Below are 24,124 nucleotides of genomic sequence, written 5' to 3'. Positions count from 1 at the left end.
TTCCAATGGGAGATTTTCCAGGTTTGAGCCTTAGAAAATTGTGGGAGACCTACTACTCACTTCCCACTTGATTCTGGATTATGGAAACAACAAGGCTACTGAGGAGGCCCAAGGCTAGTAGAGTGGGCTAAGTACCAGGAGATAGCCAAGTGCTGACCCTGGAGGCAGGACTCTGGGGGTCAAAGGGAATGGAGCCTTAGCACAAAAGAGGACAATAGGAGAGTGCAGGCACCACTTCTCCTTCCCACAGCTTTGGCCTGGACATGAGGGGTCAGTCAGTTCTGGATTGCTCTCCTCTGCCCCAGCATTTGCTTATCCCCATTTTTGTCAGTGAATTGGTTCCTTTCAGGCAAGCCAGTGTTATTTCTAAGCAGTAAGGTTATAGGCTATGCCAGGACCTCCTGGGAGTTCACGAGCCAGATTTGGGGGTGGGTGCAAAGACTGAATTGGAATTGAATCTTTATCCAAGAGCACATCTGTGAGAAGACTAGAGAGGCCCTGTGAGGGAGAAAGAAAGGGAAAGAAGACCCGTAGGGAGAGTGGTCTGGGGTAATATGAGGGGGCTTCAGAATAGGGATATGGTTAGATGTAGCAACAGTTTAGGGAACCTCAATCAATAGGTTAGGGAGCGTGGGAACCCAGGGTGTGCAAAAGGCCTGAACAAAGAGAATTATAGCCCAACCTGTGTATTATGCGATAGAACTGGCTGCAAGCTAAGCTCTGGTGCGCTTATCCCACCTTATATCCAATAGGTTCAGGAAACCCCTTATGGAGCTATTTTTGGAGATTTATTGCCTCATGTCTCCCTGCAGTCCCCTTCCCTCTTCATTCAGTTGGATCTCCCTCCATCTTAGCAAGGCAGACTCCAGACAGCTGAATTCAGTGGCCTCACACCAGTGGTTTGGTGAGTCTCATAGGTAGCCTTTGGGACAAGAAAGCAGATTCTTGAGAAGGGACCACCAGGAGAGTAGTAGGCTGTGTGGTTCTGCTTACTCCAGGGAGATGCTGTTAGATAAAAGGGAAGGAGTCAGAAGGGGGTCTCTGAAGCTAGATTCATAGTGTCATAGAATGTTAAATTTTTTAATTTTACATAAGATGAAATAGACTCAGAGTGGAAATAGCATCCTACTAACATTGTGCAGCAAGTGAGTAGCTCAAGCTCTTCAGCCTTGGTAGGAAATCCTATTCCCTACCTTTCAGGAACCTTGAAAGATCATTAAGTTCCCTTCCTCTCTTCCATTCTCCTAAGAATGGCAAACCTTTTTTCTTTCCAGCCATAAAATACAGAAGAAACCAACATCCTGGATTAATGAGAAGGGGTGTATTAGATGAGTTTTAGAAGCCAAAGAAAGAAAGCTGGTTCAGTCCTTCAGAACCATGGACAGGTTCCTGGTTCTTTCCAGCCAAAATCTGCTCAGGACTTGGCTCATATTTCACCAACAAATGCAACAAATGGATGAGAGACAGGTAGACAAACAGACACAGATAGAGACAGATCAACAGAGAGACAGGCTATTCTTTGAGAGTTCCTCTCCTTTTTCTCTTACTCCTTATCTCACATCTTTCTAATGTCATATCTCACTATTTCCTCTTTTTCCCCAGGATAATGACGTGGCCATTCTACTTGTTGTGGCACCTTCTATAACAAGCATTCAATTCTATCCCATATCTACTAGAGCAGATATTCTCCACCATTGTCTTCACTTTAATGTCAAATCTCTCCCTTTCTATTGGTTCTATCTCTGCTTTTTAGAAATATACACATATCCCTCATCCTTAAAAATCCTCATTATATTCTATCATTTCTGACAGCTATTATGCAATATCTCTCCTACTCTTCTCAGCTAAACGTCTTGAAAACGCTATCTACAAAGTTGAACTATTCCAACAACCTCCTAATTGGTCTCTTTGACTCTAATCCAGTCTCCACACAGCTGCCAATATGATTTCCCTGAAGTGTATGTCTGACCATTTTACTCCACTATTCAATGAACTCCAGTGGCTATCTATTACCTCTAAGATAAATTATGCAGTATTTTATTTGCCATTTAAAGAGCTTTATAACCTGGCCTCTTTCTACCTTTCTAGTGGAATGTCAAACATTCCACATCTTCTCCATGAATTCTACAGTTAACCCATCCTGGCCTATTTAGTGTTCCTCAACATTTCATGTCCAGTCACTGTTCTCCATGCCTGGAATACTCTCCTTTCCAACCTCCAATTCTTAGAATTCCTGGCTTCTTTTAAGACTCAGATCAAGCACCACTTTCAGGAGGAGGTAATTCTTTCACCCTAAGCTGCTAGTTGCATCCTTTACCTATATAGACACACACACACACACACACACACACACACACACACACACACACACACTATTGTTTCCTCATTGAAATGTAAGTTCCTTAAAGATAATGGATATTTTTACTTCCCCCCCCCACCCTTTGTAGCTCCTGGCTCCCATTAGGTACTTAATAAATGTTTATTTAATGATTCCTAGGGACAGAAACAAACCCTTCTTAGAACCTGCCAATCTGGCAAATTGGACCAATTCTTGGAATCTTTGAGAATCAGGAGTTTGACTTTCTAAAAAGTTGATTTTTCTAGTGTACTGTGAAGAACTTCTTTTAGAGTTCTGATAGTTCAGTTCTGTCCAAAAAGGGCTCCAAATTTTAGGAAGAATCCAGGAAGATTCACTCAAGCCATCATGTCCTCTTTTTCTTTTCATACTTGCATTGAAGGTCCAGACTTCAAACCAGAGAGTTATTTAATAATGGAGTTAATGCTTTGCAGTTTTAAAGGAGGGGACACAAAAACAGAGTAGAGCAAGGCCATAAAGAATAATCACTTTATCATAAATAAAAGCCCTAAAGAGTGTTCACCTTACCACTTCCTTTATAAATGTGAATACTTTCACCAGTCAAGGTGAAGAGACAGAAACTTTGGGATACCACAAAGAACATCACTGCCATTTCTGCTGATCCCATGACTGACTGTAGGTGTCCTTAATAACATGGTTGAGTACAAGCCCAGCAGAAATGTGTGATATTAATAAGACCCTTGGTGATGGGGAAAGAAAGCATGCCCCAAGTCACAAACAGCTAATCGACTTCTACTTCCTCTCCAAGGCCTTGCCGATAGAGGAGGTGCATTTGCCACAGGTAGGAATCATGACTCACAGAAATCAGCAGACCCAGAGCAAAGCCCTAGTTGCTCCATGCCTTTCAATAGATTTGCTGCTGACTAAGGGTTCTTTGAACTCAGGAGGAGAGGTACTGAAAAACATAAAATGGGGAAACCTTTAAACTAGATAGAATCTATTCTTATCCTTGGATCTGAAGTTAGAGAGAAGATTGTTGGTTATCTAGAACAAAAGTTTTATAGTGTTGCTATTTTTGTTCCTACTCTATGATTTTACTATTTTCATCCTAGGGGGCCTAGACCCACAATATGGCCTGGACTTTAGTTTTAGTTTCAGTAAAATTCTATGAAGGATAGTATTCCAGAGGCCCCTTTTTGCCAAAGAAGGAAGACTTCCTTCTTCCCCACTCCAACCCCACTGACATTGTAATCTCTGCCTAGGAAGCCACAGATATGTATATACTCTGTTTCCATATAGTCTTCTCCTCAGGTAATGGAAAATGGCACTTCCATATCACCTCAGAGGCTTTTAGTACAACTTTTATCTGATCAAGAATCCCCTCAACAACTTATCTGGCAAATGATTATCTAGCCTTTTTCAGAAAACTGGTTTACAAAGAACAGTAATAAGGGTCTGGATAAGATGGAGGCAACTTTAAAAGAAGATGTAATTGCTGAATGATAGTAACAAAGAGAAGGCTAAAATGGACATTGTGGAGCAAAGATCATGGTCGGTTCCTCCTTCTAGCCTTGTATGTTGAGAGTCTGAGAAGATGAGTAGTCAACTTTGGAGAGGTGGTATCATTAAGAGAAAACTAGACCTCAGTAAATACCATGAGAGGGAAGGGATATGAGAGGAAGAGATTTTGGACAAAGGAAGTTTGTTGATAAGAAAGGAGAGTTTCAGAAACTGAAGTAGACTAGGAGAGCCAAGAGTATTTTCTCTGGATGGGTTCAGTGTTCAGTGAAACTAGTGCTGCTCCTGCACATCATTTATGGTGCAGATGAGATGGGGCACACCCGTCTACACTGGAGGGAAAGTGGGCCCTGGGAGAGGAACTTGGAAAGCTAGAGTTTGAGAAGAATAGGGCTATGTTGGCACTGGTATGAATCCTTGAATGATGCATGATAGACCTTGGGAATCATCAAATGCAGTAATGATAAAAAGCACTTTATAAATCTCAGAGCAATATCAGAGTAAGCTTAGTATTAGAACTCAGGTCTCACTGTCTGGTATTCTTTTTGATGTGCCACAGATGTCTTCTATCTATCTTATAAATATGTGGAGCCCAGACCCCTACTGTGTGCAGATCTGCTATGCGTCCCAAAGGAGACTTTCATAGCTGACTGACTCCTTTGCTTTGCCCTGCCCCCTCAACCCCATTCCCTTGCAGGCTATTTGTTCTGGGAATCGGTTTCTTCACACTCTGCTTCCTGATGACATCCCTGGGAGGCCAGTTCTCTGCCAGACGTTTGGGGGATTCACCTTTTACAGTCCACACTGAAGGTACCTTGGGCAGGAACCTTTAGTGGAGGGTGGGGGTATAGGATATGGGTGTATGTGCTTGTTGGGGGAGTGTTCTGAAAGCACAGGCCCAGTAGTCCCATTGCTTTCCCTCAGAGATGAGCCATACAGGTTTGCATGAAGTATATGGGGTATCCTGGCCCGTCACGGGAGCTTCTGGAGATAGGGGTTGGTGGTTGAAGCTGCATGAGCAATGTATATGGGTGAGACATGCATGCTGCTTCTGCTTGAGGGATGAAATCCTCTAAACATTTTCTGCCCTGTATTCCCATGCTAAAGGCCTTAGCTAGTATGCAAAGAATAAATACTTATTCTTTGTAGAATGGAACATAATACTTTGCACATAGTAGGTCTTTAATAAATGTTTGCTCACATTGGATTGAAAAGCAGTGGTTGCAATGACCTTTAAACACAGCTTATCTCTGTGACTCTGTAAACCCATGGGGCTTTGGCTTTTGTTGAGGGCAGAAGCAGGTCTGTCTAGGAACTAGTTTTTTGGACTCTGATCCTGCTGACAAATTTGCCTGTGTTGTAGGTTTCTTTGTCTAGCTTCTAAGGTGATCTGAATGATCTTCTCCAGTAGCTTAGGGAATGTTCCTCTTGACAGGACACCATCTCATAAGATTCATAGAATTTTGGAATGTCAGAGCTAGGTGGGTCCTGAGACCACCTAGTCCAACTCTCATTTGACAAATGAAGAAACTGAGATGCAGCCAAGGGAAGTCATTTAACGGCAATAACTGCCTAGAAGTGCCAGGTACTGTGCTAAATATGGAAGTAACATTTTCAAGTTTGAAAAGTTGGTTAATGTCAGAGTTTGGCCAAATGTCCTTCATAATTCTTTGATGATTCTACCATACCATGGTGTTGAATAGGGTAAGAAGCAATGATAGATTATATTGCATAACGTAACATGTCTGTGGCTCATTTTAATTTTTTAAACACTTCATTTCAGCCTTAGAAATTGTTCCAAGGTAGAAGAACCATAAGAATTAGACAATTGGGATTAAGTGACTTGCCCAGTGTCACACAGCTAGGAAGTGACTGAAGTCAGATTTGAACCTAGGACTTCTCATCTCCAGACCTGTCTCTCTATCCACTGAGCTACCTAGCTGCCTCTCATTATAAATTGTTTAGAGAGTTTTATTTCTTGGGTTAGAATTGGAGAAAGAATTAATAGTTAAATTAAGAATTTAACTATTATTTCTCTCTCCAATTCTCTCCTTTGTGGTCCTTAACTTAAGTTAAGAATTTAACTATTAATTCTCTCTCCAATTCTCTCCTTTGTGGTCCAATTTTCATTAATAATTTAATTTATTTTTTTACCTTATACTTTATTTATTCCAAGTGCTCTTGTAGTTCTTGTATGACCAAGCTATTTTTTAAAAATGTGAGGTCTGCAGCTAGGTAGCTCAGTGAATTGAGAGCCAGGCCTGGAGATGGGAAGTCTTGGGTTCAAACTTGGCCTGAGACACTTCTTCCCTGTGTGATCCTGGATAAGTCAATTAACCTAACCCCCATTGCCTAGCCCTTACCACTCTTCTGCCTTGGAACTGACACTTAATATTGATTTTAAGATGGAAGGTAAGAGGTTTTTTAAAAAGTGAGCTCTACTTATAGTTGCTGTGGTGTTATTCTTGTGTAGATTTTCTTCTTATGCAATTCTTTATATTTACAAATATAAATTACAAATTTTTTACATTTCTTCATAGTGTTTGATATCTTTCTTTTTACTCTGAGCTCAGTTCTTGATTTGGGACTTTGTGCCATGGAAAGGCTCTGCCTGCTCCTAGATTCTTAGATGGGGTGGTCAGGTCCTGTTTGGCCCAAACCTCACTTTCTTTGGTTCTTGTCACTGGTTTCCATTTTCCTTAGTGTATTTACACTCAGAGTGCTTGCATGCTTCAATGTGCCTTGTCAGATGTTCAGCTGGCTGACCTTAATGAGGGTACTGGGTAGACTTCTGCCCCCCAGGAACTCCTTGCTCAGGGCACTGGATGGTTTCTTTCTCTTGGAACTTCTCCAAAGAACTAGGTAGTCTTCTTTTGTCCTCTGGAGTTTACACTGTTAGGGTCTTCTGTTTCTACCTGGGACTTCCTGCTCAGAGCTTTGCTGCTTCTTTCTTGCCTGCTGCTTCCCCCTTGGGCCTTCCTTGATCAGAATTCTTGGTAATTTCTGTTCTCTATCTTTTCTGTTTGATTCCCTCCTCCCTCCATTTTTGATTCCCCACTTAGCACCCTCTAAACAAAATGAGCATGTACATTAATGAAGAGGAAAGGATTTTACATGAAACTATGAATCTCTATTATCAGTCAACATACATTTATTAAGCTCTTACTATTTGCCAGGTATCATGCTAAATAACAGAATCCAAAGAAAAACAAAATCCAGCCCCCAGTATCAAGAAACTCACTTTTTAATGGGGAAGACAATAGACAAACTATTAGTACACACTCTTATATACAGGGTCAAGTGGATGTGATTCCAGAGTAAAGTCATTAAAAGGAAGGGGGCTTCTTGCAGAAGGTGAGATTTTAGTTGAGAATTCCTTTTTCAAGGAAGAGTATGCTATGAAGGTGAGGAAGAAGAACATTCTAGATTTAGGGGACAGTCAGTGAAAATGCATGAAGTCAAGGAATGGAGTGTCTTTTGCAATGACCAAGAAGGAGGCCAGTACCATAGGGTCATAGAGCATGTAGAAGGGAGTAAGACAGGAGACAACTGGAAAGGTAGGAGTGGGCTGTTTGAGGAGCTTTTGAAATCCAAAAAAAGGAGTTTATATTTGTTCCTGGAGGTGGTAGAGAGACACTGAAGTTTATTGAGTAGGGTGGCAGATAACATGTTCAGACCTGAACTTTAGGAAACTTACTTTGGTAGCTGAGTGGAAGATGGACAAGGATGGGAAGAAAATTGAAGATAACCAGAAAGTTACTGTAATAATCCATGTTTGAAATGATGAGGCCCTGCATCAGGGTGGTAATAGTATCAGAGTCAAGAAATGGATGGAGATAGAGTGAAAGTAGCATCAACAGGACTTGGCAATCAACTTGGAAATGGGATAAAAGTGAAAGAGTGAGAAAATGAGGATGACACCTAGATTGTGGATTTTCATGACTGGGAAGATTGTGATTTCCTTTACAGTAAAGAAAATTAGAAAGAGGGGAGGATTTGCAACAGAAAACAATGTTTTGGACATGTTGAGTTTAACATGTCTTAAGCCACCCAGTTGGAAATGTCCAATAAGCAATTAGAGATGTGACACTGGAGATCAGGAGAGAGGGTAGAGCTGGATAAACAGAACTGAGACTTATTAGCCTAGAGATGAAAATTGAATCCATGGGGGCTGATGAGAATGTCAAATGAATTAGCATCGAAGGAGAAGACAAGAAGAGGGCCCAGGAGAGGGTATTGAGGGACACCTAAGATCAATGGGCAAGATCTAGAAGAATATCCAGTAAAGGAGACTGAGTGGTTTTTATATAAGGAGGAGGAGAAAGAGGGGAGAGCTGAGAGAACACAGTAGCAAGATCAACAGTATCAAAGACTGAAGAGAAGTCTTTTGAGAAATTCAAGGATGGAGATTATGAAGTGACCATCAGAGGTGGCAATTAAGAAATCAATGGTAGGGAAGAAGCAGTTTCAGTTGATGAGGTTGGAAGCTAGACTGTAGAGTTAAGAAGAGAAGTGAAAGAAGTTAAAGGAAAACCAATTGTAGAAGGCTTTCTCAAGGAGTTTAACCACAAAATAGGAGTGGTGGAGGGGCAGGGAAGAAGGAAATATAGGACAATATCTGGCCATGAGGGATAGCTATTTTGTTTTTTGTTACTAAGGATGAGTGAGGCTTGAGCATGTTTATAGAAATCAGAGAAGTGACTAATAGGGCAAGATTGAAGATAAGTGATCTATGTAGAGCTTGCTTTTCATTTCAAGAATTTAATAGTATATTCATTATGCCATATCATATGATTACATGTTATTTATATACAAATAATATATACATATTAACTTCAACATGTAATTTTCAAAATTCTCCAGCTTGTCTGCATTTCTTTCTGACTTCCTTCTCCTTTCTTCTCTTATTTTTGTGGAAAAGGACCCTATCCCTATCTCCCTCCTTCTCTTCCACATTCCATCATTTTTTTTTCATTTTTAAAAATCCTTTGAACAAAAATGTATAGTAACCCCCCCCCCAAAAAAAATCCTACATTCAGCATATTCAAAATTGTCTGTCTCATTCTTCATCCTCAACTCATCATCTCTCTTGCAGGGGGAGATTAGTATTTTTTGTCATTGGTTCTCTAGAATCATGGTTAGTCATTGTTCTAAGTGGTACTGGGTAAAAAAAATCACAATTAAATGACTTCTGGAGCATAGTTCCAAATTGCTTCTAGGAATGGTTGAACTGATACAAAGCTTCATCAACAATGGAATGTGTTCATTTCCTACATCTCAAAAAAAAAATTTTTTTTCATCTATACCAACAACTGGTGTGAGGTAGAGACTGTCTGAGCTGCTTTATTTGCATTTTTAAAAATATTAGTGATTTGGAAGGTTTTTTCATGTGCTTTCTGATAGATTGGAGTTTTTCCATTGAGAACCATCTATTAATATCTTTTGACAATTTCTCCTTTGAGGAACAGTTCTTGTTCTTATAAATTTGACTCATTTCCTTCTTTATATACATATACTCTTAGAAATGTGACTCCTTTTAAAACCAAGCAAGATATAGAAAGAATCACAAAATGTAAAATAAATAATTTTGACTACATCAAACTAAAAAGCTTTTGTACAAACAAAACCAATATAACTAAAATCAGAAGGGAAACAACAAATTGGGAAAAAATCTTCATAGAAACCTCTGACAAAGGTTTAATTACTCATATTTATAATGAGCTAAATCAATTGTACAAAAAATCAAGCCATTCTCCAATTGATAAATGGGCAAGGGAAATGGATAGGCAGTTCTCAGATAAAGAAATCAAAACTATTAACAAGCACATGAAGAAGTGCTCTACATCTCTTATAATCAGAGAGATGCAAATCAAAACAACTCTGAGGTATCACCTCACACCTAGCAGATTGGCTAACATTACAGCAAAGGAAAGTAATGAATGCTGGAGGGGATGTGGCAAAGTAGGGACATTAATTCATTGCTGGTGGAGTTGTGAATTGATCCAACCATTCTGGAGGGCAATTTGGAACTATGCCCAAAGGGCGACAAAAGAATATCTACCCTTTGATCCAGCCATAGCACTGCTGGGTCTGTACCCCAAAGAGATAATGGACACAAAGACTTGTACAAAAATATTCATAGCTGCGCTCTTTGTGGTGGCCCAAAACTGGAAAACGAGGGGATGCCCATCAATTGGGGAATAGTTGAACAAACTGTGGTATATGTTGGTGATGGAGTACTATTGTGCTAAAAGGAATAATAAAGTGGAGAAGTTCCATGGAGACTGGAACAACCTCCAGGAAGTGATGCAGAGCGAGAGGAGCAGAACCAGGAGAACATTGTACACAGAGACTAATACACTGTGGTATAATCGAACGTAATGGACTTCTCCATTAGTGGCGGTGTAATGTCCCTGAACAACTTGCAGGGATCCAGGAGAAAAAAACACCATTCATAAGCAAAGGATAAACTATGGGAGTGGAAACACCGAGAAAAAGCAACTGCCTGAATACAGAGGTTGAGGGGACATGACAGAGGATAGACTCTAAATGAACACTCTAATGCAAATACTATCAACAAAGCAATGGGTTCAAATCAAGAAAACATCTAATGCCCAGTGGACTTACGCGTCGGCTATGGGGGGTGGGAGGGGAGGAAAAGAAAATGATCTATGTCTTTAACGAATAATGCTTGGAAATGATCAAATAAAATATATTAAAAAAAAAAAAAGAAATGTGACTCTTATCAGAGAAACTTTCTGCAAATGTTTTCCCCTATTAACTGTTTGCCTTCTCATTTTAACTGCATCAGTTTTGTTTGTGCAAGACCTTTTTCATTTTATGTAATCAAATCTGTCCATTTTTCTCTACTATAATTGTTCTTCTCTGTCTCTTGTTTGGTCATGAACAGTTTTCTTATTTATGTTTCCAAAAGGGCTCCTCTAATTTGTTTTGTATCTAAATCAGGTATCCCATTTGGAATTTATCTTGGTGTATGGTGTGAGATTGTTTATCAATTGAAAATTGCTTTACAGTCTTCCCAGAAATTTTTTTCAAATAATGAATACCTAGTGGTTGGGATATTTGGATTTACCATATACTATGCTAATATTTTCTTTTTTTTTTAGGGTAATATATACCTAATCTGTTCTGCCTATCAGCTTTTAAAGTTTTTAACCAGTACCAAATAGTTTTGATAATAGCTGCTTTGGAGTATAGTTCAAGATATGGTACCAATAGGGCCCTTAGCTTCTGAATTTTGCTCATTATTTCCCTTGAGATTTTGCTTTGGTTTCTCCAGATGAACTACATTATTATTTCTTCTAGCTTTATAAAGTAATCTTTTGAAATTTTGATTGGTAGGGCCTGAAATAAAAATGACTTAGGTGGTATTGTTATTTTCATTCTATTGGCTCAGCCCAATTATTTAGGTTTGTCTTTATTCCTGTAAAAAGTATTGTAGATCCTCTGTGTATTTTGGTAGATAGATTCCTAAATATTTTATAAATTATCCAGTTATGTTGAATGGAACTTCTTTTTCTTCTTGCTGGATTCTGTTGGAAATATATTCAAATGCTAATGATATGTGTAGGCTTATTTTATGTTATTCAACTTTGCTGAAGTTATTGTTTCTATTAATTTTAAAAATTGACTTTCTAAGGTTCTCTAAGTAAACCATTGTATCATCTGCTAAAAACAATAATTTTGATTCTTCTTGATGATTCTTCAAGGGTTTCACCCTTGATTTCCTTTTCTTATTTCATTAATATAGCTAGCATTTCTAGATTATATCAAACAGTATTAAAAATGGACACCTTTGTTTTCCCTTTTTTCTTCTGAGAAGACTTATTGTGATTTTCCATTGTAAATAATCTTATATGTTAGTTTTAGACAGATATTGTTATATTAAGAAAAGCTCCATTTTTTCATATACTTTTTAGCATTTTAATAGAAATAAGCATTATAGTTTATCAAAACCTTTCTATATTAACATTAACTTCTGATTATTATTGTTTTGTTGTTTATTAATAACTAAAGTTATTGACATGATCTAATGTGTTTATAGTTTCCTGATACTCAAGCAGCCTTCCATTCCTGATATGTATAATCTTTTTGACATGTTGTTATGGCCTTTTTGCTAATATTTTATTTAAAAATTTTCTGTCACTTCCTAAGAGATATTGGTCTATAGTTTTCTTTCTCTGGCTTGTTTTCTTTAATTCCTTTTGGTCATTTACAGTATACAATATCACTAGGTCATAATAGCATACTTAGCTGTTAATTGGTACATGATATTATCCAATCTGAAATTTAGGTTTGAGATTTCCAGATTTTGTTAAGGTTGTACATTATCAGTTCTTTAGGTCTGAAATCTATAGAACAAGTTAGTTTAAATAAAAGAGGGGATCTGTACTTATGTCCTTTATTTATACATCTTCAATCACTAAAATGCCAAAGATGATTTTTAAAAATTGTCCATATGGTCATTCTAGTGCCTGAATGCCTACAGCCCTTTCAGATTGGACTCAAACCTGGGCATAAATCAGAATCTATATTTACTTAACAGTAAATTCTTCTGAGTGTCGATGACAGTCACCAGTTGGTATCTCTTTCACTTTTTAATTATCTGTCACATTGTTGGCTGAGGATTAAAAAGTCATGTTCCTATGGATCATCCCTAGAGGGGCCATACATAATAAAAAGAGCACTAGATCCTTACCAATCAGAACACCTGAGTAAGGATGGGCTATGGATCTGTGATTTCAATGAAATAGGAAATTTTTCTGGAATAGGATACATCTCTATCAATTTAGGCTGATGCCTTCTTGACAAGTTAGAGAGTTGTCCAAAGCACCAAGAGGTTAAGTGCACTTAACCAGGGTCACAATGCCAGGACACTTCAAGGGTTCAACTCAAATTCAGAACTTCCTGATTCCTCTTCTGGCTCCTAATCTGTCACTGTCACTACCCTGCTGCTCTACATACAACCTTTGATAAATATAAATTTTGGTAAATCACCTAAATTCTCTGACTCTGTTTCCTCATTACTAAAATGAAAACAATGACAGTTATACTATCTTACAGCAGAAGTGTCAAACTGGGGCCCACTGCCTCAAGTTGCCTGCAAAACTTACCAGTGTGCTTTACAAGATTAAAATGCTTCCCCTTTCTATTTGTTTGATGTCATTGCCTTCTAGAACTCTTGTGAAGATCAAGTGAGAAGGTATAAAACTTTCAATTCAGGTTGGTACTTTCTCTGTAATTTATAGATTTAGAGAATAGCCTAGAATAGCGAGAAATTAAATTATTTCCCAAAGTTTACATATTCAATATATAACAGGGATGGGGATTTAAAACTAGGTCTCCTTGACTCAGATTTCTCTCTATGCACTATGCTACATTATTACCTCTCAAATCACAGATTAAGAATTATAAATTTTTTAGAACCATGCAAGCATACCTAGGTTTTACTTCAGTATTTTAAATTTAATTTAATTTTTAGTCATTTTGAATTTGAAAACCATCGGCAAGAATGAACATTTTCATGTGGAAAGAAAAAGAAGAGAACTGCATACGAACCCATGAATCTCTATTATGTATTGCTTGTTATTTTTAAAGTACATAATAAATACTATTTGTTCCAAAGCTGCCATTTTTGTCTGTCTCTCTATGAATTTTCTTTTGTCCTAAACTTTTTTTTTAATGTTTCATTGACATCTTTTTATTTCTGTCCTTTTTTATTTGGCATCACAATTGTCAACCCCACCTTCCCCCTCAATTTTCTATCCACTCTGAAAAAAAGTCTGTCTCTTATAACATAGTTAAGCAAGACAAAACCACATATTACACAGCTGAAAATGAAAGCGTATTTTTTTAAATTATTCTTCTGAAGTCATAGTTGGTCATTGCATTAATCTAAGTTCACAAATTATTAAAAGTTGCTTTTCTTTACAATGTTGTAGTCAATTGTGTTCCTAATTCTGCTCATTTCACTGTGTATTAATTGATCCACATCTTTTCAGATTTCTCTGAATCTCTCCTTTTCATTTTTTCTTTCAGCGGAATAATACTCTTCTTTCTAAAATACCCTCCCTTTTCTCCCTATGCCTTCCTGTTTCTATGCTGAATTAGTTGTAATCTTCACCAAATTTTGGGGGTATATGTATTTGCGTATGTGTTCAGCCCTTTTTGGATGATTCAAATATAAGAGTTTTGTGTGATGCCTGATGCCTATATTCCTTCCTCTATTTGCATATTTTTCTTCTCACACATCTGATTGTGAGAAAATGTAAGTTATCCCTCTCCTTATTTTTTTCTCTAGTAATATCCCCTTTGCCCTCCTTTCACTTTCCTCATTAAGAACACTAAAATTGAACAAAACTACCCACTGGTCCTGTGTTTCTCTTATTTAATTCCCTCCATGACACTTTAAAACATCAAGTTTCTGAAGGGACATTTGCCTCTTCTCCCTATTAGTATGTAAACATTTCCTCATATTCCACAAGCTTTTCTTAAACATTTATTATGTGCCTGGGCAGTGTGCTAACTGCTGAGGAGACGATGAAAAGCAAAAACAAATTACTACCCTTGACTAACTCTTGTTCAATTTGGGCAGGATGCATTTACTGTACCTTTCTAGCTTTCTCTTTATTCCTGCATTTTCTTTTCTTTTCTCTTCTTTTTAACTCTTACCTTCTGTCTTTGAACTATAACTAAGTATTGATTCCAAAGCAGAAGAATGGTAAGGGCCAGGCAATTTAGATTAAATAACTTGCCTAGGGGTACATAGTTATGAAATATCTGAGGGCAGATTTGAATCCAGAACTTCCCATCTCCTGTGTTTGCTTTTCAAAGTTCCAACCCTTTCATCAGAATGCTTGGAAAAATCTTCTATGACATTAAAGTTCCATTTTAGTCTCTGCAAAATTGTACTCAGTCTCTCAAGATGTCATTCTTAATATTCAGCCTTTATATTTGGCCTTTTAGAATGTTATATTACAAAATCTTTATAGTTGAGAGTTACTAAGTACTATGTAATCCTAACTGTAATTCCTTGGTATTTGAACTCTTGTTTTTCAAATATCCTTTAAAAAATATGTGTGTGTATAAGTGCATAAGTAGACACACACACATATATATAAAAATTCATTTTTTTAAAATTCTGAATTCTAAATTTTCTCTCTCTCCAACCTCCCTCACACTTATTGAGAAGGCAAAAAATATATCAATTATTAGATATCTGAACTCTTGCTTTCTGACTGCTTGTAGTTTTCCTTTGAGAGAGTCTGAATTTTGGCTATAACATTCTTGGAGATTTTCAATTTCAGGTTTCTTTTAGGAGGTGACTAATAGATTCCTTCTATTTTAATTTTGCTTTCTAGTTCTAATAGATCTAGCAGTTTTCATTTACAATTCATTTTTTAACTTTAAAAAATGTTTAAATACAAATTATCTCCCTCTTCTCCATCCCCTCTTCCACCTATTGAGAAGACAAACCATGTATTAGTTATACATATGAAATAATGCAAACTGCATTGCCCTATCAGTCATGCTAAAAAAAAAAATGTATACTTTGATTTGCACTCAGTTCATCAGTTCTCTAATGAATAGTATTTTTCATTATGAGTCCTTTGGAATTATCTTGGATCATTGTATTGATCACTTGATTACTTTGTAAAGTATTTTCTTGGTTCTGCGCCCTTCACTTTGCATTAATTAATATGTCTTTCCAAATGTTTCTAAAATAATCCTCATTATTTCTTATAGCACAACAGTATTCCATTACATGCTACATTTTGTTCAGCCATTCCCCAGTTGATTTGCCATCACAAAAAGAGCTACTATGTATGTCATATATGATTTCTTGAAACATTGTTTCCATGTAAAAATTTTTTTTGCTTAGTCATGGTTTTCAGAGAGTATAATAATTCTTTATTTGTCTCTCTTTGATCTTTTAAATGGGTTTTTATAGCAGGTATCTTATGCTTTCATTTTTTCAATATTTTTATTTTCTTGTAATATTTCTTTCTTTTTTCTCCTTGAGTCATTAAATTGTTATTCCATTCTATTCTATTGGATTAAGTTTTCTACCTTCTATTTTAAGTTGTTTTTTTTTAAACCCTTACCTTTCATCTTAGAATCATGCCGCGGTCAGGGTCTAGCCCCACTCGTGACTCCAGGGTTCCCAACAGGTGGTGAACGGTCAGTCAAAATAAATAACATAAAATAAATAACAAACAGAAGACAGCTTAATCATTATGGCCATGGGACTGCTTTGCATTTCATAGCTGCTCCACATTCCCAGGCTTGGGATTTATTTTTATATCCATATCTTGACATGCAGGTATACAAAATCAAAGAGAAATAATTGGAAAAGTGATACATTAACTTTTAACACATCACTTGATTAACATTCTATATTTTTTGTATTGTGATTACAGACAGAATAAAGGTTGCACACAAGATAAATTATTTCATCAAAGGTGGCTTACTAGGGAGTTTGAGTTACTGATTTGTGTAATTGAGTCACTGAGGCATATTGAAGCTTAGTGTACCTGTACTGTACCTGTACGTATTGTACAGGCCTCTATGATTGATTTGTGTGCTGGCTTCATGAGAAAGTTTTGGGCTTGGCCTGTAGCTGCGGTTTCACTGGGAATTATGCACCTAAATAAAACTTAACCCACGATAGTCTTTTGGGATTGGGTTTGAGGGTCTGATCTTTTGGTGATGTTTTGGAGAATTAGGGTACATGTGTTTTGCTCTTGCATTATTTCTTTTGAGACTAGGGGGAATAATAATCATGTCAATTTATAGGTAAAGGAGTATTGATGAAAGAGGTCATGCAAGGGGGATAGAGTGGACATTTGCATCTCACCAAGGACCACTCTGTGGTCTCCCCAGCTACCACGCGTGACTCCGTCAAGGTGTCGTGGACTGATGGCCCCCAGCATTTGAATAATTTTATTATTTATTTATATACATAGAAATTCCTATATATCTTATTTCCATATGATAACTAGTATATTTGTAACTACACATATATAACGTGGAAAATACTTGTCATACTATTGTATATATTTATGTTTTTAGTTTGTAATATATTACAAAATGTATTTATCTACCATGCGTGACTCTGTCAAGGAGTTGTGGTCTGATGGCCCCCAGCAGAATCAGTACTGTGTATTGTTTCCAGGGCAGAAGAGTGATAAGGGTGAAGCAGTGAAGGTTAAATGACTCATACAGGGTTACTCAGTTCAGAAGTGTTTGAGGCCAGATTTGAACCCAGGAATCTCCCAACTCTAGGCCCAGCTTTGAATCCACTGAGCTACCTAGTTTCCCCTATTTATTCTTCTTATATAGCTCTTGTTTCAATTTTTAACCTCCTGATTTATTTCTTTCATTTATAAATTAATGGTTGGACAATAATTTTATGAAATTATATGATCACCAATATTTATATTTTGAGTCAGAAATTTATTTACAAGTATTTATAAATAGAGAGGAAACAATAAAGAAGAGAAATGTGAAGGGGATAGAGATCTGTCCTATCAACATAAATGTTTTGCCTTAAATGTCTGCTTAATCCAAACAGAAATTAATTAGCTCTCAACCAGGAAGGCTGGTGGTGAATGCAGCCTCCTCCAAGATAAAGACTTTAAAACCAAGCAAGAGCTAGAAAAAAATCACTAAATGCAAAATCATTAATTTTGATTACATCAAATTAAAGAGGTTTTATACAAACAAAACCAAAGTAACCAGAATTATAAGGGAAGCAACAAATTGGGAAACAATCTTCATAACAAAAACCTCTGTCAAAGGTCTAGAAACTAGGAAAGTAGTTAGCCTTTCATTCACCCAATGAAGTAGTCCAGGAGTCTAAGTTGAAGCTGAGCTCCAAGCCCAAGATCCAAGCTGCAATCTCCAGCAAAGCTCTCTCAAAGACTCTCCTCAGTTAGAAGACTATCTCCAGAAGACAGTCTCTTCAGACTATCTTCTCAAAGACAATCTGCTCTGAAGGAATTTAGGCTTGCTTTTATGGTGACTTCTTGTCTCCTTCCCTCTTCACAGGGGCCAATCACAATTTCCAAATTGTCTAGCACTGCCCAGGGGCAGTATCTGTGGGATGAACTTCTCACCTTCTGAAGGTCAATTTCTCATCAAAAAGGTTGTTTCCTGATTGAACAGTTTCTGAGGGCATGAACTCTTTTTTTTTTTTTAATTTTAATATTATTTTATTTGGTTGTTTTCATACATTATTCACTGGAAACAAAGATCGTTTTCTTTTCCTTCCCCCCCCCCCCCTTTCCCTCTCCCATAGCCGACGCATGATTCCACTGGTTATCACATGTGTTCTTGACTCGAACCCATTTCCCTGTTGTTGGAGTTTGCATTATAGTGTTCATTTAGAGTCTTTCCTCAGTCTTATCTCCTCCAACCCTGTAGTCAAGCAGTTGCTTTTCAGCGATGTTTTTATTCCCACAGTTTATCCTCTGCTTGTGGGTAGTATTTTTTTTTTAGATCCCTGCAGATTGTTCAGGGATTGCATTGATACTAATGGAGAAGTCCATCACCTTCGATTGTACCACAATGTATCAGTCTCTGTGTACAATGTTTTCCTGGTTCTGCTCCTCTCGCTCTGCATTACTTCCTGGAGGTTGTTCCAGTCTCCATGGAACTTCTCCACTTTATTATTCCTTTTAGCACAATAGTATTCCATCACCAACATATACCACAATTTGTTCAGCCATTCCCCAATTGAGGGGCATCCCCTCATTTTCCAATTTTTGGCCACCACAAAGAGCGCAGCTATGAATATTTTTGTACAAGTCTTTTTGTCCATTATCTCTTTGGGGTACAAGCCCAGCAGTGCTATGGCTGGATCAAAGGGCAGACAGTCTTTTATCGCCCTTTGGACATAGTTCCAAATTGGAGGGCATGAACTCTTAAAAGAATTCACAAGTTTATGACTGATTGAGTTTAAAAAAGGGTGGAGCTCTCCAAGTATCTTGCTGACTTCTCACCTAGCACTAAGTAGGGTGTTCAATTTTTTGTTGATTCCATTTAAAAGGTAAGACAAAGGAGAGTTAATCCTGTCTTCAGTCTAGTGAGGTACTAAGTAGGGGTACTTAAGTTAATGTTAACCAAAGTGTCAACTCCAACTAGGCAAAGAGAATAAAGGCTTCCCTTTTCACAAGTGTAAACTCAGAATAGACAAAGGGAACAAAGAATTCCCTTTCACAGTGACCAGACTAAAAGATAGTTGTTAATGCATTGATATCAGTCTGGAAGGAAGTCTTGGTTGGATTATCATAGGAATCTATTCCAGACTTTGTGATGGTCAGATTTTCATAGATCACAAAACTGAGAAGAATAGCATTAGATAATGATTAGCATGATTATACTCTGGATCCAAATAGATCTCAAGACCAAAATAATGGATCAAATCTAATAAGATGGAATTTAACAGTGATAAATATGAATTTTTTTACTTGGATTTTTACACTATCAATGAAAAAAAACTATGGAATGAGGTAGTTATGGGTAGATAATTTATTTGATTTTTAAAAGCTTGGGATTTTGTGCTAAGTAAATGCATAATGTGAAATAATAGTTAAAAACAAAACAAAACAAAACAAAACAAAACAAAAACCTGCCATAACCTTAGGGTACATTAATAGAAGCAACAATAACTAGGAATGTGGTGGGATAAAATCTCATGTGTGTTCAGACTATATAGGATTTTGTTCAGTTCTGACTTGTCACATTTTAGGAAAGACATTGACAGTTAAGGAAGGCTTTAAACTTAATATCTTTCACATCAGTGTATTTATGGTTGTAAGAGTTAAAATTTTTGGGAAACTGGGGCAGGTAGAAATTAGTTTCTCTCTGCAAGGAGTATTATATTTTTTAGAGGTTTATTAAAGATTAAGAACTTAAGAATATACAAGTAAGAAAAACACGTGTCTAGGTCCAGAGAAGCCTAGACAACCTCACCTACATCATGAAAAGACCCGTCTGCTCTGAAGCAGAAGTAGGAAAAGAGAGCTCAGTAGGCAGAGAACTTTAAATAATAATTTGTGTTCTCACCCAGGTGAGAATTCAGTGCAATTACAAAGCATTCTGGGAAGTGAGCAAGGACTTCTGGGGACTGGAGTCCTGGATTCAAGTCTCCATTTTTATTTACATGGTTTAATTTTGGGGTTTTGGTTTAATGTGCTCTTACTACAATAACCAATATGGAAGTATCTTTTGTGTGATAATGAAAATTTTAAAATAGATGGCCTTTAAAAGCTAGAAATAGTTGGAGAGGAGAAGAAAAGACAAAAAGCACAAAGAAGTAGTATTCAGGTATTTGAAAGGCTTTTCTGTGAAAGAGGGATTATACTTGTTCTTGGCTCCAATGACAAAACTAGTGTTAAGTGAGTCATAAAGAGGCAGATTTCAGAATAATGTAAAGGAAAATTCTCTTATTTGTGAATTTCTGCAGTATCTCTTATTCATCCCCTTATCCAGAGACACTTCTCAAAGTCCTTATAATTTTTCCTGAGACTATTTTAGTAGTCTCCTGTTTGATCTTCTTACCTCCAGGCTGACCCCACTCCAATTCATCTTTCATTAGAGTACCCCAAGACACCAATAGATCTATGATCTCACTGATAGGTATTCTCTCCAACAGTGTAGATCATAAACCATCTTCTACACAGATAGGCAGACTGCAACAGTTCACAGGAAATGTAGTGTTAGATTTAAATAAGTTTGAGCGTTAAATAGTTGTAGATAAGAGAGTGGGAGCCATAAACTGTGATAATTAAATTGTTTGGGAGCAAGGGAAATATATATATCAATTATGACCACTGAAATGTTTTCTACTGTGTCTTGGGTTTATATAAATATAAGATGGTCGCCAGGGACTATATTCCCAATTTATGAATATGCCCAAGCCAACTGGGTTTTATAGTGAAATTTAATTTATAATACACTGATTAATCAATAGAAAAAGAGAGAAAGTAAGAAAGGAATAAGAATGAAGGGCCTCAAGCCAATAAGGCCTAGACCTCAGTCCTAAGAGATAAATTAGTCAGTTGGTTTTATCACTCACCCAAGATCTCTCTAGGTAAGGCTTCTCATGCCAACCTCAGGCTCCACCTTCAAGAGAGCCTCCTTTCAAGAAATGTTTCCAGAGAATTCTCCTCCTGACTCCTCCTGAGTTCTCCTTCCACTGCCTCCTTCAAGACCTCTCCAGGAGCTCTCCCTCCAGGACCTCTCTCCTCTCAGACCTCCTTCAGAGCAAAAAAACTCTCCTCTCCGTCCTCAGACCCCGCTATCTTTAAGCAAACAATCTAAGTTCCCTCCCCTCAGTTCTCACATCTACCAATCACTGTCCATGTCTCCCCTGTGCCAATGGTGGCTCTAGCTTAACCCAGGACCACCCAGAGGTCTCTCCCCTTTGCACATGTCTGTTGGAGGTCATATTCTCAAATAATTAAATCTTGATCTTTGCTGCAGCCCTTCCTAAATCCTGTTACTCTGAGTAGGGTGGAGATTGTAGTTTCCAAGACCTGGTTCTGTCATTCCAAGTATCTCTATTGTATCAATTCTAAAATCAATCATGACTCAAAGAACTTCCTGTTCTATGCTTAAGCATAGGTCAAAGCCCTTTCCATTGTTTAGCAAAAGGTTTCTGTCCTAAAGTAGTCTTAAGTAGGGAGGAGAAGGATCCTCCCATGCCAAGGAGTTTCATATTCCAATAGAGTTCTTACTATTAGTAGGAAATTTTTTCAAGTATGAAATTTCCCAATGGGGAAATTTCCAACATTCATAAGTCTAAGAAATTTTAAGGTTTACAGTAGGAAGACCTAGAACAAAGTTTTTAGTCCAAAGATCATGACCACAGAATCAGAAGGGATAGATGAATTGTAATCTGCAATGATAAATAGAAGAGCCACCTCAATGAGATTACAGATCTTTGAAGTTCTGGAGTAAAAACACAGGTCTTGGCCCTTTCCCTCATTTAAAAACCTTCAGTGCCTCCCTATTGCCTATAGTATAAAATACAGAGGCATCTAAGGAGCACAGTGGATAGAGAACCAGGCTGGGAGTCAGAAGTACCTAGTTTCAAATATAGCCTCAGACACTTCCTAGTTAGATAACCCTGGGCAAGTCACTTAGCCCCAATTGCTTAGCCTTAGCCACTCTTCTGTCTTAAAATTGACACTAAGACAGAAGTGTAAGGGCCAGGAATATGAGGGGTTTTTATAAAAGGTTGTACTGGATTATTTAGGAGTAGGGTCGCCAGGAATTTAGTCAAATTCCAACGATTTTTATTTTTAACAATTTATTTATAAAATATAGAAAGAGTGAAAGTAAAGTCAGAGAGAAGATAGAGTAAGATATCTAGCTTACACACTCTGCATTTTGCTCCAATCCCTGAGTCAACCCAGGCAGGGCTAATTAGCCCTTAGCCAGAGGGGCCTCAGCCTTGAGCCAAAGACCTGAGAATGCAGGAAGCCTCCCTCAAGAGGGTCGGCCTCTCCTGAGGCTAATCCCTTCAGAAAATCCAGGAAAGATGTCAGCCTTTTTCACTCACCCCACATGGTAGTTTTAAGGAGAGTAGAAGCAGTCTGAGATCCTCAGTCAGAACTCCTCCAAGGTCAAGACTTTCAAAGACCTTAAAGACACCTTCACAGGAAGTTCTTGGCATTTTAAAGATCATTCCTTTTGGTAACTTCCTGTGACTTTCTTTCCTTTTACATGTACCAATTACAGCTAAAGCTTTGCTTAGGATTGCCCAGGGGGCAGTCAGTTAATTCTGATTCATCATCCACTATTGTACACTGGGTCACAGACCTCCCCCACTCAAGTGTAAGTGGAGTATATATGCTTCTGGTGATTAAATCTAAAAATGGGCAAGGGGGAGTTAATTTAATCTTCACAGAAGGTAAGTGTTTTAAGGGGGGAGAGGGGAGATAAAATAAAATATAAAGGCTGACATTTAAGGCCCTCTACAATCTGGCTCCAACTCATTTTTCTAGGCTTCTTTCACTTTATACTACATTATGCATTCTCTATTACAGTCTATCTGTACTACTGTTTTCTTCCACATCTTGGCATTTTAACTCCTGCCTCCATGTATTCCTGTAATGTCCTTCCTGTTCTCTGCTTCTTAAAATCCTTATCTTCCTTCAAGTTCAACTCAACTGTTGCCTCTTTTCCAAAGTTTTAACTTATTCTCCCAGTCATTGGAGCTCTCTCCTTCCTCATATTTATTACCTTTTATTTAATTATCTGTGTATTAATGGGGCACATGGAGGATACTGTATGATTGGATTTTATTTCTCCCCACCAAGATGATATAATCGCAGAAAGTAAGGGGCAGATATTAGAAATAATGAAGTGATATACTAATGAGGTACAAAGATATCCTTTTACAAAATGTATAAAAACTTTTTCTCTGATAGAATTTAAAGGACAACTGGCTGTTGGATAGGGGTGGGGAATTGTTATTCTCTTGGAGGCATTTAAAAGAGTAAACCTGCCAAGCCCTATAGATAATTTGAGGAAAATAACAGCTATGTGGAATATGAGCCCATTACCTCTAACAGAGGGTAGATGAGGGAGAGGAAGGTAAAAGGATTTCCTTTCTTTTTTCTACCCTTTGCCATCTTGCAGCAGAGTCAAGAAGACCAAGTCAGGAAGTAAAGAAACAACCCCCAGATACATAGAGACAGTATTGAAAACAAGAAAGAGCTTCAAGGATAAGAGGGCTGCCTATGAATTAGAAAGCAACCTATGACATCTTGAATACTTGACATTGTATACTGGATTAATCCAGGTTGAGGGTAACTTACAGCCCTCAAACCCATTAGTGAGTTACAGGGATATTTACCCTAAGCGTATCAAGACTTCCCTTAGCAGGGGCAGCTGGGTAGCTCAGTGGATTGATTCAGGCCTAGAGATAGGAGGTTCAAATCTGGCCTCGGACACTTCTAAGCTGTGTGACCCTGGGAAAGTCACTTGACCCACATTGCCTAGCCTTTACCACTCTTCTCCCTTGGAGCCAATACCTAGTATTGACTCCAAGACAGAAGGTAAGGGTTTAAAAAAAAAAGACTTCCCTTAGCAGAATGGACCAATGAAAGCAATTAATTCCAACAGCCATGAAGGTGCTCTAAAGCATTTGGAGCTTGGTTAAACATCAAAGAAGCCATGATCATCTGCTGCATCCTAGGCCATTGCTATAATCTTGACTTCTGTCCAACTAATAGAGTATGACACTGGAAAAAAGAG

The 24,124-nt window shown here is 37.7% G+C and overlaps 1 protein-coding gene across 3 annotated transcripts in view; it reads left to right on the top strand.

The window, feature by feature from the left end:
* Nucleotides 1–24,124, top strand: part of MGAT5B (alpha-1,6-mannosylglycoprotein 6-beta-N-acetylglucosaminyltransferase B) — a 253,842-nt gene that overhangs the window by 84,755 nt on the left and 144,963 nt on the right. For all 3 annotated transcript variants that reach the window (XM_056814244.1, XM_056814243.1, XM_001371284.4), the window contains one exon: nucleotides 4,533–4,645. In XM_056814244.1, the coding sequence (XP_056670222.1) occupies nucleotides 4,533–4,645 (113 nt within the window). The remainder of the gene's footprint in view (nucleotides 1–4,532; nucleotides 4,646–24,124) is intronic.

The sequence above is a fragment of the Monodelphis domestica genome, chromosome 2 (genome assembly GCF_027887165.1).
Source record: "Monodelphis domestica isolate mMonDom1 chromosome 2, mMonDom1.pri, whole genome shotgun sequence".
Classification (NCBI taxonomy): domain Eukaryota; kingdom Metazoa; phylum Chordata; class Mammalia; order Didelphimorphia; family Didelphidae; genus Monodelphis; species Monodelphis domestica.
This window is presented reverse-complemented; position numbering and strand designations above follow the sequence as displayed.